The following is a 14,648-nucleotide window of genomic DNA, read 5'->3' as shown; positions in this document are numbered from 1 at the left end:
GAGGTGGAAGGACAACCCACATGGATATTATCACAGATATTTTGAAGCATTTTAGTCATTTCTTTCTTCAGGTTTTAAATATATAGAAGATTCCCTAGTATCTCATCTGACCCGTAGGGTACCTATTATGATGTAATTCTCATATTTTCAAGGACCCATTATTCCTGGTAATATCCATGAATTGGCCACGATCATCCAGTAATACCCATGAGTTGGATATGGTCATTCATCATGAGATTTTGCTCCTTCAACTAAGCTATTATCATCTTAGCATGATCTTAACAAAAGAAAGAACGAAAGAAAAATCAGACTATGCTGGACTAGTTTGCTTTGCTTTTAAAGAATCATGGGAGTGATAGATCAGTATAAAGTAATGGATGTCATGTCTTGGTATGACATTTAATTCAGCACCTCATGAGCTTTTATTTATGCATCTAATTCATATTGGCATGGCTATGAGTGCCATCACATGGGCTTTTAAGGGGGCCACAAATTGCAATGAGTTAATAATATATGACGCAGTGTCCCTGTTGAATAGAGGAAAGATATCTGAAGAATTGCCTCAAGCATTGTTATAATGTCAGCCTGATTTAACATCTTCATTAATAATATTTGAAAGGAGGGAATAAAAAAAGGCATTTATGAAATTTACAAGGGAAACTTAATTTGTAGGTAAACACCAGGAAAATTGATGGGACCAGAGTGGGTTGGATATGACAGAGAATAAACCCAAAAGGCTACATATCACAAAAATGGAAATGTGCACCATTTGGTAAAAGTAATTACAAATACAGGGACTCCTCATCTTATGAACACTAAATCTCTGAATTTCCCATGTAAATGAAACAGCAGCCGGTGCTATCCTAGGGGGTAGGAGTAAGGTTATTACAGTGGTGAGATCTAGAAAATGAGAAACATTCCTTTAATTGCTACATTCCCCAAAAGTCCAAGTTTAGTTTTATTAATCAGTAGTACTGTTTGTTTGTTTTTTAAATTGCTATAGGTTAGCCTGAGAAGTTACCATTTATAACTTCAAAAAAATGTGTTCTCACAAACGAACTTTTGAACACAAGTTATTTATAAGTTGGAGATAGACTATAAACAGGGCAGAGACAAAACACATAAATGATAATTAAACATTAATTGAACTTGATATTGCTTGTCAGTCAAAGACATTTATTAAATGCTTACTATGTGCCACGACATAAAGAAAGGCTAGCGAGTAAATCTGTATTCAGATGTGCTATACCATTTGGGATGGGATTGCAATCAATATTGCCCTTTTGGCCCTTTATACATTTGGATTATTTTTGCCAGCCTTATCAGAAATGATAAATGAGCACGGGGAGAGAATAACAAGGTTAACATTCCTGACATTTGCTCTATACACTTAGACCAGCTTGTCTAGGTCTATTTACCTGCAGGACACAATCCCACCTTCCTTGTTGATTTCAGTATCCAATTCTTTTCTTTCCAGCTCATCCTTTGCCCTTCTCCCCTGTGATTTCAGCATGGAGGTTGAGCTCCCTCCTCCCCCTTTCATTTCACAATTCCTTTTGCAGCCTCCTTTATTTCTATCTCTGTTCAACTTTACTCAGCTTGGCCAAACCACGGACATTATCATCACTCAGAACTCTTCGGAGCCTACAATCTCGACTTCTCAGCTTTCCCCATACTTCATTTTCTCTCACTCCCTCATCCCATGAAACCTGCTTTTTGCTCCTGTCATGACGTCTAATCTCTCACTTTCTCTCTTTTGTCTCAGTCTACTAATGCCCTTTTTTATCCTTTTTTTGGGGGTATTTATTTGTATTTCTTTTTATATTATTATTTATAACTACATTTATTTATACTCACACATATACTTCTTGTCTCTCCCATTAGGATGTAGTAGGAATGAAAGCAGGGGTTGTCTCATTTGTTATATTTGTGTCACTAGTAGCTAGCACAGTGGTTGTTTCAGCCACATCAGTCATGTCCAACTCTTCATAACCCCATTTGGGGTTTTCATGGCAAAGATACTGGAGTGGTTTGCCATTTCTTTCTCCAGATGAGGAAATGGAGGCAAATAAGGCTAAGTGACTTGCCCAAGGTCACACAGCTGGTAAGTATCTGAGTCTAAATTTGAACTCACACCCTCCTGACTCTAGGCTGGGTACTCTATCCACTGCACCACCTAGCACAGTGCTTAGAACCAAGAAAATACTTAACAAACACTTGTGAGAGATTGTAAGAGATTGACCATTACTAATCCCATATCAATAATGTCTTTTTTTTTGAAGTACACTAAAATCCTTTACTTCCTTTATCTACCCGTTTACTGTGCTAAGCTCCAACTCTGGGTTATTCACATAATATACTCTATCCATTTTTACTTAAGACTCACTCATGGAACATTACTAGAGAAAACAACAAACCATACTGACAGGGACCACTCTAAACATAGGCCATCTAATTGCAATTGGGCCCTCACCACTACTTAACAATTCTTTGATTTATTTCTTATTAGCTTTCTTTAGCATTTACTCACACCCAGATTATCTTTAAATGTTTCAATTATTTTTACAGATCTATTAGCTTTCATTGAGGCTAAATGGTCAATAGCAATAAGGATTCTTTTGAAAAAAGAAAGTTTCTACAGAAGTAATGATAATAAAGAATAAAAAGGCTAAGTCCAATTACAGTTATCTAACAGTGTAAAAAAGCCACATATCCCTGAAAAGTTATGCCAGCAAATAATCTGTCTACCTTTTACTTTAAAAATCACTAGAGGACATTCCAGTCTCCCATGGCAACCTAGTCCAGCTTTTCCTAATCTTTACATTCACAACTTAAATAATATTGGTCATATTTAAGTTAAAAGGTGAATGCATGTCTTTCATGGCTACAAAACCAATACACATTTCATTTAGGGAGTGGGTGGTTTAGAAAATTAAATGGTAAAACCATTAATTGACTTTTGGTTCCCACAAGTCTTTATTACTAATTCTGGGAGCAAAAGAGCTATTTTATTCCTATCTTTTAATAAAATATCAGTATTTCCATGTCTTAAAAGTAAGAATATTGTTGTTTTTGGGAGAGAGAGAGAGAGAGAAAAGCAGAATGAGAGGGAAAAGGAGAAGGGGAGGAGAGGGACAGGATGAGATAGAAAAAAGGGAGAGGGAGAGAGAGGAAAGAAAAATGGAAAAGGAGAGGGAAAATGTAGAGAGAAGAGAAGAAAAAAGGAAGAGGAGAGAGGAGAGGAGGAATGAGAGAGGAGAAGAGAGACTGGAGAGAGAGAGAGGAGGAGAAAAGTCTGACGGTAGTTCAGCAGGAATTTATCAGGCAATGAAGCTTTAAATGGTGTTCTATTTACTGGGTACTCTCTTCTGATTAGAAAAACAGCAAGCCTGATGCAGATAATTGAGTCATGGTGTACAACTGGAATCAGAGTTAATTACAACTTTTAAATATATAGTGACAAAGGAGGAAAAACAACAGGGAAACATTCTGTGCTTTCATTTTTAATTGCCCAGGAAAAGTAGAAGCCAAAGTGTTAGCTAACGAAGCCTGCTCTGCCCTGCTGAGGTCCTTCCAAATAAACTGGGGAGGCCTGAGACCTTGGCTATGTCTTTACTGGGTTCTCCGGCTTAAAAACAAACAAACAAAAACTCTGTGGTCTCTCTGATGGCTGAGAATAAGACTTTGATCATTAAAGCTCTCCTTCCCCTAATGACACTGTTTTCCCTTGTTCACCCTGCATCTGCTAGAGAACCTGGTTGTTGTGCTAAGATTACAACTATTTCCTTCCAATCTAAGCCCTCTGCTTGGGGTAATCCCTGTAAGACTGGGGGTCAGAGTAAGAAATAGACACATTATACTTAAGCCTCAATAAACATTGCCAATCAGGGTCCTTAACCTGGAGATGGTGAACGTCATTGCATTTCAACATAACTGTTTTTTTTTTGTAATTCAGTGGATTTTATTTTATGCATTGAAAACATTGTTTTGAGAAGGGGACCCCAGGCTTCACTAGACTGCCAGTGCGGGCCATAGCACAAAAACGATTAAGAGCTCCTGTATAAGAAGCATTTTTTAAAAAATAGAGGAGTGAAATTAGATGAAACATTTCCAGGTGTCTACAAGTACAAAGAATGTGTTTTTAAAAGATGGAATTCTGAATCAGGAGGTAGGTAAGTGTCATTCCTGGTTCTACCTATGGATATTACTTCTATCTGTCTGGCTCAGGGTACACAATCAGGTTAATAGCACAAATCTAACTGAATATAGTTGTGATGGATAATTCAGAAAAACACTTTAAAGGTCTTCAAAGTAACACAGGAAACAATGTATATTATATTTTACACATGTGATCCCCTTTTTTTAATAAAAGAATCTAATTGCTTCTGAAATCATACTTGAAAGGCATATTGTGGCATGGAAGTGATCCTTGACTTTTTTTACACATCTATATTCTCATTTGATCTTTACAACAATGGTGTGATGTAGGGATTATTGTTATTCCCATTTCACTGAGAACAAGAAAGGTTGTGACTTGCTTATTACTGATTATCTGAGGCAGAATTTGAATTCAACTCTATCCTGACTGTAAGTCTAACACGTTATCCAACATGTCCCCTAAGAGCCTCTGATCTTTGACTTTCAAAGGCATTGCTAGTAGAGTGCAAACTCTGACAAATTCTATCTAGAAAAACTGAAGGATAAGCCCAGAAATAAACTGTGTCCATCATCTGAGGGCCATCTTAAGTTCACAGAGGCTCCTCACTAGACGCATGATTTAAAGTGGTTTATTTTATTTTATTCTTTTTTTGGTTATAGAAATCCAAAGAGACCATCTCCTAAAGTGTAGATGAATTGAAATCTCAGTTGTTGAAGGAGGTGTCCAAAGTGATGGAATCACAGATATCTTGAAAAAAAAATTCCTTTAAATAAGCTTCCGTTTTCACTAAGTAATAATGTACAGCTGTTCTTTGTCACTTGATTTCAGTCATGTCTGACTCTTCATGACCCTATTTGGGATTTTCTTGGCAAAGATACTGGAGTGTTTTGCCATTTCCTTCTCTAGCTCATTTTACAGATGAGGAAACTGAGGCAAACAGGGTTAACTCACTTGCCCGGAGTCACACAGCTAAGTTAAGTATCTGAGGCTAGATTTGAACTCAGGTCTTCCTGACTCCAGGCCTGGTGCTCTATCCACTGTGCTGTCCAGCTGCCTTCTAACATATAGCTAGTCTGTGCCGAATGTAATATTAAATCTTGAGGTGAATCAGGTTGCCTTTCTTTGATCATTCAAAAACCCAGCATTAATTCATTCAAAAGACATTTATCAATTGCTTACTGTGTTCAGAATGTTATAATAAGACATAGGAAGATACAAAATTTATCATGGATATAGTCCTGGAACAAATTAGCATTTATTAAGTACTAACTATGTTTCAAGCACTGTGTTTGGCACAAATACAAGTAAACATATTCTATTTGTATTCTACAAATACAAGTAGGAAGAAATATAGTCCCTGACCTCAAGGGCTTTACATTCTAATGAGGAAAGACAACACATAAAAGAAGTCTTGTTAAGAGGTACATGGGGACATGGCAGAGGATGTCTGGAATACAGCCTGGAGAAGTATGAGACACGGCTGGGCTGCAAGGTGGGTGGAGAGTACTTGTAATATATGGATTCCTTGGCTATAGTTGAGGCATAACTATGGCTCTGTGTTCATAAACATAATTATAATTCATAATGTCACACAATGAATGCATTAAAAAAACACAACAAAAAAAAAGAGGTATTTGAAGTTGGAGGGGAAAAGAAGGTCAAGGAAGAATTCCCAATTGAAGTAATGCTTGATTTGGATTTTAAAGGATGGACAGGAATTTAATTGATGTAGGAAGGAGACAGGGCATTTCAGGTGTAGGGGATAGCCTGAGCAAAAACATATAGAAAAAAATACAGGGCATGTTTGGAGGACAGAAATAGTCTAGACTCCTCTGGATTTATGAAATATAAAAAGATCTGGGAGAAGGCCTCCAGGTTGTTGGGTGGAGGACCTGAGAAAGAATTTGGGCAAGAATTATGCAGGATAGTGTATAGGCTGCCATGTGTACCAATGGAGGAAAAATACCCCAATGGATGAGGTTGTAGATCTATGGATGTTTTAAAGTACTCTATGATATCAAACTTATCCTACCCTATTGCTGACTCTATCAGATTTTAGGAGGTAGCTTATTTTGACACTCTATATTTTTTTCTATCCCAACGTATGACCGTTTTTCTTGACATTTCACCCCAATTGATTTCTAATCTCTGATCTAGAGAGAATACAGGAGAGAAATATCTCCAATTCATTTACTTGACTATGAATTGCAGAAGTTGTTCAGTCAAAGGACCTAACCCCTTGGTTACAAACAATGGAAACATCATCGTGACCTGGCCTTCCCTCCTGTGATCTGGCCCTTCCTCTATCTCAGGACAGAAGAATAAGCAGGACATTGTACTGGGAGCCTCTTATCTGTCCAACCACCAGAGCCAAGATATGCAAAGGAAAGGGAGGAAGCCCTCTTCTATTTGGATGTTTTCCTCCTAAGTCTGCTTTTTAGTGAAGTCACGCTAAGAGTGTTCAGAAACCAACTTGGTTCCTGGCATGGTTCCTCTCTACTTTACTTATTCTCTTTCATAGGAACCTCCATGCACACATAATGCCTCAACTATTCCCTTAACCAATGTTCTTGAATGCTAAAACCCGACATTTTGTTCATAGTCATTATATAACGACACTTTATTTAATGTCTCTATTTTTCTCTTTAAATGAATCTTTTTTCCATACAAAAAATAGATTTTCTTGCTAACAATGTCATTAATGGAATTATTCAAATCTCTTCTAAATTCCTTAGAATTTCCAACTTCTGTATAATTTCATTTCAGTGATTAAAAAGAAGTGAGGGTAAACTGTGGTAAAAATCTAAATTTTCATTGGCTCTACCTGTGAATTTCATTTCAGTGGTTAAAAAAAATGCAGTGACATTGTGGTAAAAATCTAAAACATTATTTTTTTCTTTTTACAAAGCTCTTTGCCGAGCTCATAGTCTATGTACACTTTAAACTATTTTTTTGTTTGTTTCTAGAACTTGAAATTTCTCTAGAATTATATATGTCAATTTCTCATCCACAACTTCATGTAGAGAGAAGATTTTTGTAGCAGTGCTATGGTGGAAACGAGCTAATTTACACCTGACAAGAAACCTTCTTCTCTTTATAGAGCTTTTCCATTATGATTGAAAAGGTTATCTTTTAGAAAATTATACTGGTATGAAACTTTTTTCCCAAGGATAAGACTGTTATTTGCCATTTTTGTCAAGTCATTGTTACTTTGTCAAACTATGCAGACCAGCTATGGTACATAAGACTCGCTTAATTGACAATGTCTACAGCTCATTGAAAAGAATCTTTCCAGTAGCAAAAACTCGTGTGTCAGTTGGCCATCGAAACCACTCACTATTGTAACCTCTTATCTATAGAATGGAGATAATAATAATAGTACCTGTCTGAGAGAGGGTTATAAAGATCCATACTCAAATGACATACTATGTGTACAGTGCTTTGCAAACATTAAATCATCATATAATTGTCATCATGTAATGTAAATGTAAAATGTTGCATAAAAGAGTAGGGATTGATGAAATCCATTTAGTTACCCCAATTTACCTAAAGTAAGTGATAAAATGCTATGCCTAGTATGATGGCAAGTAAAGTAGGATCTTTCAGCTGTTTTTGTTTTGATATAATCAAGCACCTCTGATTGAATCTTGCCTTTATCAACCAAGAGTCTTTACTAGGAGTAAAGTACAGAATCTAGAGTTTCTTTACCTAGAAACTGTAGGTATTTGTATTGTTAATGTGATTAAAGATCTTCCCCACCCATTAATGGGCCTGGAAAGATTTGTAGGAAGGCTTACACCTTTTGTTAATTTTCTAATGAGGTACTGGTTCTTAAGGGTTGTGATGCCCTCTGGCTCTAAGAAGTCCCCACCCTGACCTCCCCAGCTCCCTCTTTGGAAACCCAGATATTGGTGCTTCCCTCTCTGGTAGCTATGGTTAGACAGTTGGATTTGTCTGTTGATCTGTCAGACATTTGGTAATATATCTGTTGACCTTTAATTTCTCTGTATTTTCTCTGAAGTTCAGGGTGCTGACTTTTTCCTCAGAACTAAGAGAATGATATATGTGCTTGATTAAAGTGATTGTTGACCCCTCAAAAGTTGCCTTTCCTTTTATAAATGTAGATCTTAAGAATCTGTGATAGCAGACCCGCCCTGTGTATGCTGGGGTGCTTAATTACACCTAGGTACCTTAAATCAGGTGGGTGGGAACACATTTTGATTGAGTCAAATCAATCAAAGGCATTTTAACAAAGTGTGACAGACTTTGATCAATTTAGTTGTCTCTAATGAACCACTGGATAAAGTAGAAATGACGTTGTACAAAAATAGTGCACAGACTGGCTAAGAAAACTTGGTCATGCTCTCAGGATGTGCTATAAAATATCAAATCTCAGTTTAGGCCTGAGGGAAATTTCGATTTTAGTGGGCCACTAGTAGTGGAGAGAAGACAGGGCCATCTTTGTGAAAGAATGCTTAGGGTTTATGGAGGCATGTGCTTCTACTCTGGTAGTTCAACTCTGAGTTCAACTCTGCCTTCAGACACTTAATAGCTGTGTGATCCTGGGCAAGTCATTTAACTTCTATTTGCCTCTGTCCTTTCTTTTATCTGCAGAATGGGGATAATAATAGTACCTACCTCCCAGAGTTGTGAAGCTCAAATGAGACAATAATTGTAAAGTGCTTAGCACAGTGCCTGGCATACAGTCAGTGCTATATAAATGTTAGCTATTATTATAACTTAGCCAGGATGGTCCTTGGGCAACAGACAGTGGTCTATTATTGTTCCCTATGGTGCAGGTGTGGCTGCATCACTACCCAACTCAATTAACTTCAGTGGATCCCTATTACCTCTAGCAGTAACTATAAACTCCTCTTCTGGCCCTTAGAGTCCTTCACCATCTGCACAAACCTATATTTTTAGCCATATTACACATTATTCCCTTTCATGCACTTCCACGGTAATCAAACCTATGAAGGTACTTCATAACCTTCTCTTTGTGTCCTTGCATTGGCATCCTCCATGCCTACAATATACGCCCTCCTTTTCTCTGCCTCTTAGAAACTCTAGTTCCTTTCATGTTTTTCTTTTTTTTTCTTTTTTTAGGAGTGAGATTTTTTTTAAATTTAGTTCTTTTTAAAACTCAATTTGAGCACAACTTCACAAAGTCTTTCCTGATCCCACTACCCATTTGTGCCTTCTCTTTTCTGCTGTCCCAAAAGTGTCAGTACACTTTAAAGCTTTTAGTACCTATATCTATCCTACCTGGATACCCATATGTGTATCCATATGTCATCTCTGTTAATAGAGTGCAAACTCCTTGAGAGCAGGGACTGGCTGACATTTGTCTTGGTACATCTCTAGATAGGCAGAGAAATCTTCAAGTATTGACCCAGAGGTGGACTATAAGTCTTTTGTCCAGGGATCAGTTTTCTGTGTTTAGAGAAAATATCAGATTAGCTTCAGTGAGGTGAATTTTTTTTAGTCATGGCAATTGTGGCAGACCATCTACTAAGTTTTAAAGGGATTTTTGATTTCTGCCCGTAGAAGATATACAAACACAGATGCAATTACAGGTAAAAGAAGTATTGAAGAATGAAAAGTGACCCTGGGTAGGGCCATTCTTCTTCATCTGGGCTTTATTGATTTGCTGATTTAATTCATAGGCTTTACTGATTTAATCCATGTCACTGAGACTGAGCCAGAAATGCAGCCATCTTTGGAGGGTTAGAGGGGAAGGAGTCAGTGCTGAGTAAGAAACCAAGAGAAGTTTGCTTCATTATATTTCTTCTATGCATTATCTGAATAACAAATTGAATTACTAGATTTTCTTACCTGATATAGACTGCAAAGATAGTGATTAGTCTTGATCAAAAATGGTTGGCTCACCCCTGGGTGGTCTACATCATGGGTTGCAGCTGACAGCAGTCCAAGCATAATGTCCAGTGGTGTGAGGAAGCTGCTGAGCTGTGGAAACAACAGAGAAAGGTGATTTACCAGTTTGTTTCTACAGACTGGTCAATATATATATACATATATATATTTTGTTTACTAAACCAAACCCAATTATAATAGCATTATTCTGTTCCTTTGATTATGGAAGGTATGTCAGGTCTTCATCAATTGTGATATTCTTGTAGCTCATTTTTTGGAATGACACTCACTTGATCAAGTTGTTAAGGAATGTAGCCATAGGTTCCCAAAGTGGGTGATGCCACCCCCCTGGGGGGGGGGGGATGCTGGAATGATCCAGAAGGGCGATAGTAGGTAGCCTCGACTGCATTTGGGGGGTGTTGAATAAAAATAAGGGGGCAGTAGAAGCATAAGGAAAGAAGGGAAGATGAGGAAATTTTAAAAAAACCATTTGTATGTTTCATCTCTCGTATTAGAGTTAAAGTTGTAGTGATTACATTATTTTCCAAATAAACACACAAAATGCAAGTTACAGCTGATCAGTGGTCAGCTCTGTCGACTGGTCTTAACAAGCAAGTGTTGACAGGAAAGCACACTGTGCATTGTTGGGAAGTCCAGCGTGTATTGACAAGAATATGTGCATATAATGACTTGTTTGCAATATGATACTATACACAGTATAGTATATGGTTACATGACACAATATTGCAGCATCAAAATTTCAATGCAGGAAAAGCCCCACAAATTTACAATAAATTATTAAATTTAAGATGCATCATTAAAAATATTTTGTATTTTTTTGAAATGATAGCAATTAAAAAAACTGTTAAAGAAAGTAGGTTTTTGGGGGGTGCTGAGTAATTTTTTTTAAAGGAGGTGGTAGACCATATAAGTTTAGGAACCTCTGATGGTAGCCAACATTCAATTATTCAATTTATGGATTATATAAGTCCGTTCTCTCTATCTCCACTGCTAGCCTTTTGGTTACTTCATATCTTGTTAGCACTTCATCAAATTGTGAATAGGGAAAAAAGGAACAAATCAGATCAGTTATTAGTTACCGTCCTGGAAAATGATTTAGTGAAGGAAATTGTTGAGACTAAAGCCAATGGCATTCTTACATTATCCATGGTTTTAAAATACCCAAACCAGCCTTGTCACACATCGCAGCAGAGTGAGAGGGGGTTCAGCTTCAGTAATGAAAGAGAATTGTAGCATTTGAATGCTATCTTCAGTGTACAATAAGTAGTCTGGATTATGTGAGATCAAATGTAATGAAATCCTCTTATTAGCCACCCAGGCACCGCTACGATGAGCTTTCTCTCCTTCCTAGTAGAATGGGAGGGGCTATAGACCCAAGAAGAGAACTGGGGACCAATTTACAACTTGCATGAACTGAAGCTGATGGAGGCCTTCTACCACAGCCTTGAGGTGGATCCATTGTATGGAGAGATATTATGTGTCAGAGAGTACAGCTGCGATATCACAGCTCAACAGCGGGCTAACAGAAAAGACGGTATCTAAGGCTAATTCCCTCTAGTTGATACTTTAAGGTTCCCTCCCCTGTGGTAGTTCCCTGATTTTATTCCCTGCAAACTACCCCCTATCTTTAGCCTTTCTGCTCTTGGACTCAGTTCACACTTCCCTGCTTAGTCATCTGGATAGTTGCCTCTGGAGCTCCTAGCTTTGACCTCAGTCCACCTTTCTGTTCATTCTCTTAGCTTTTGGTTAGAATAATTTTGCCCTTAGATTTGGTTCTCAATTTTGTAGACTGTTAAGAAGTCTTTTATCTAAATCTAAATCTATTGGAGGTCAGAAATGGGACGTCTGAAGAAGTGAAATGATTTGTCCAGGTATATAGTTTTGGGGAATTTTTTTTTTAATTTAAAAGAATGAACCAAGTCAGAATTTGTCTTTCAGATACCAGGTTATGCATAATTGTGCCTAGAATTAGCTTGGAGCCTAAGGTAGAGCCTCCTTTGATTTTGGCTTTGTCATACACCATGTGATTCTCCACAACTCTGATGTCTTGGAGTTGTGCTCAGAACTTGCTATGTCATGTTTGGCCTAGAGTAAGCATAATGTGAGTCTGCAGTTCTTCCAAGTTCATTTTGGAAATCGGAAGCCATGGATTAAACTCTAGTATGACTCAATATGTTTTCTCAGGTCAATGAAATCATTGGTATTTGTTAGTGACAAATGCCCACTTCCAAGTACTCTACATATTTACCAGCAAGTGTAATACATAGGACATACAGGGGGAGCAGTTTTCTCCAAATGAAGCTTTTCCAATACATAATAAGAAAAAGGTAGTCTTCTTGTGTCTTCCCCTCTGAAATTATCTCCCATGTAATCTTCTATGTTCCTGATTATTTATTTACATGTTATCACCATCATTAGAATATGAGCTCATTGAGACTAGAGACTACATTTTTTTTCTTTGTATGTCTAATGCTTAGCACAGTGCCTGGCAAATAGTGGCAGCGAGGTTGGGCAGTGGATAGAGTACCACCCTGGAGTCAGGAGGACCTGAATTCAAATCCGACCTCAAGTACTTACTAGTAAATGGGCTAAGATGATGATGTTTGTGAATGAGATCTAGATTTCTGAACCATGGCTTAAAATACAGGTATAACAGTCTACAGGGCAGGTAGGTGGTGCAGTAGCACAGCTAGGTGACAGTGGCTAGAGTGCTGGAGGAAGACTCCTCTTCCCCAGTTCAAATTTGACCTCAGACACTTACTAGCTGTGTGACCCAAGGTAAGTCACTTAACCTTGTTTGCTTCAGTTCCCTCATCTATAAAATGAGTTGGAGAAGTAAAAGGCAAACCACTCTAGGATCTTTGCCAAGAAAATGCCAAATAGGGTCGTAAAGAATTGGAAACAACTGAAATGACTCAACAACAATAATCAGTAGATGGTAAGTACTTGATAAATGCTTTTTGATTACTTGAAATATAGATCACTTATACACAATTATTTATGAACATTTATGAGCATATCCTCACATTCTTTCTTATTGTAGAAGTGAAAGGGCTTTTCCTTGCAATATCAATACTCTGTTCTATTGAGTTGCATTGGTTTAGGCAATGGGAAATATGAACTGCCAAATTTGGCATCGGAAGTCTTGGATTCAAATTCTACTTTAGACATTCATTGGCTGCATGACTTTGGAAGGTCGTGACCTCTCCTCATTTTTCGTTTGGCTTCAGTATTTTGAGACTTATTGGAAAAACATTATCATCCTGCAAGATCCCTTCAGTCTTGGGGCTGTACTTTATCACCACCCTCTGACCCTATGATTGGAAGATGGAGTCATGGAGTCTAAAACCTCCATTTAAGGAAGGAGGCACAGCTCAGAATATCTCTTTACTTCTCATCTGGCTGCACTATGACTTTCCCACCATTTCCATCCCTCTTCCCTTTTTAGTCTCTTTTGTGTGTTGTCCTCTCTCATTAGATTATAAGCTCTCTGAGGTCAGGGGCTATCTTCCTTGTTAAAAATTTGTACGTCTGGCATGTAGCACAGTGCCTGGCACACAGTAGGAATTTAATAGATGTTTACTGACTTTCTGATTCACCTTAGTGAGTCTCAGAAGTCACTAACTTGTAAAACAAGGATGATAATGGCATCTCCCACTTAAGGTCTAAGGTAAAGGTCGATGAACCAATGTAGATAAGAAGTGTTTTTGCCAACATTAAAATGTTAAAATATTTTCATTATTGCTATAATTAATTTTGTAAAAGATATGTAACTAAGTTTTTCTAATGTAATGACTATTAACTGAAGTAAGAAAATCAATTTACCAAGGTTTCCAGATGGTTGTGAAAAAAGTAATTATATCATATTATCTTACCTTAGGCTCCATTAGAAAGCAGTGCATGGCCTGGGTGACATCAGCCGCGTGGACAGCATTATGATAAGGATTTTGGCTATGGTAATCTTCTTGAACCATAACTGGCAGGTAAGCAAAATTTAGAATTATGCACCATCACTTTCCAGGGCATTTCCAAAGCTAAAACAAGGATTTCACTAGGATCTGGGAGTTATTTTTCTTTAAAAATATTGACATCCAGGAGTTGTGCAGCCTAGGGACCTTCTGCAAATCTATATAGTTAGCAGACTTGGCAATCTTACTGGATTTTTTTGAGAGGGTTTGGGGAAAGGGACTACAAGGATTTGTGAGGCCCTAGAGAATTCCTGACCTCCTTCATAAATCACCCCTTTCTTGCTCTCATGAAGGCTTTCATTCAGAAGTAAAATAAATATGTAGAAAAAAGAGCACATTTACTCCACAGTATCATGTAATTATTTTAGGGTGCTGCCATTTATGAGCAATATGTCATCAAGGTATTTTCCTTTAAAAAATTTAGTAGCAGTCTAAGGTTACTGATCTCCAAAGGGTCGTTTACTGCTTCCCCAAAACACACTGATTTCAGGCAAATATGTATACCTGGGACTTTTGCTTGCTTTGGGCTGGAGCTCGAGTTATAGAGTAGGTCCAAGTGGGGATTTGGGTTTGTTTTCACCTTGTTAAGGTCAAATTATCATCTTATCCCTACACTCCTGCTGTCT

General features: G+C 37.6%; 1 protein-coding gene across 3 annotated transcripts in view; it reads right to left on the bottom strand.

Annotated features, from left to right (window-relative positions):
• PDE7B (phosphodiesterase 7B) overlaps nt 1–14,648 on the bottom strand; it is a 453,333-nt gene that overhangs the window by 30,191 nt on the left and 408,494 nt on the right. For all 3 annotated transcript variants that reach the window (XM_072637668.1, XM_072637669.1, XM_072637666.1), the window contains 2 exons: nt 13,930–14,030; nt 9,995–10,126 (listed from right to left, as the gene is read on the bottom strand). In XM_072637668.1, the coding sequence (XP_072493769.1) occupies nt 9,995–10,126; nt 13,930–14,030 (233 nt within the window). The remainder of the gene's footprint in view (nt 1–9,994; nt 10,127–13,929; nt 14,031–14,648) is intronic.

This window comes from Notamacropus eugenii, chromosome 2 (assembly GCF_028372415.1).
Source record: "Notamacropus eugenii isolate mMacEug1 chromosome 2, mMacEug1.pri_v2, whole genome shotgun sequence".
In the NCBI taxonomy this organism is placed as follows: Eukaryota; Metazoa; Chordata; class Mammalia; order Diprotodontia; family Macropodidae; genus Notamacropus; species Notamacropus eugenii.
The sequence above is the reverse complement of the archived record's forward strand: the minus strand, read 5'-3'. Positions and strand labels throughout refer to the sequence as shown.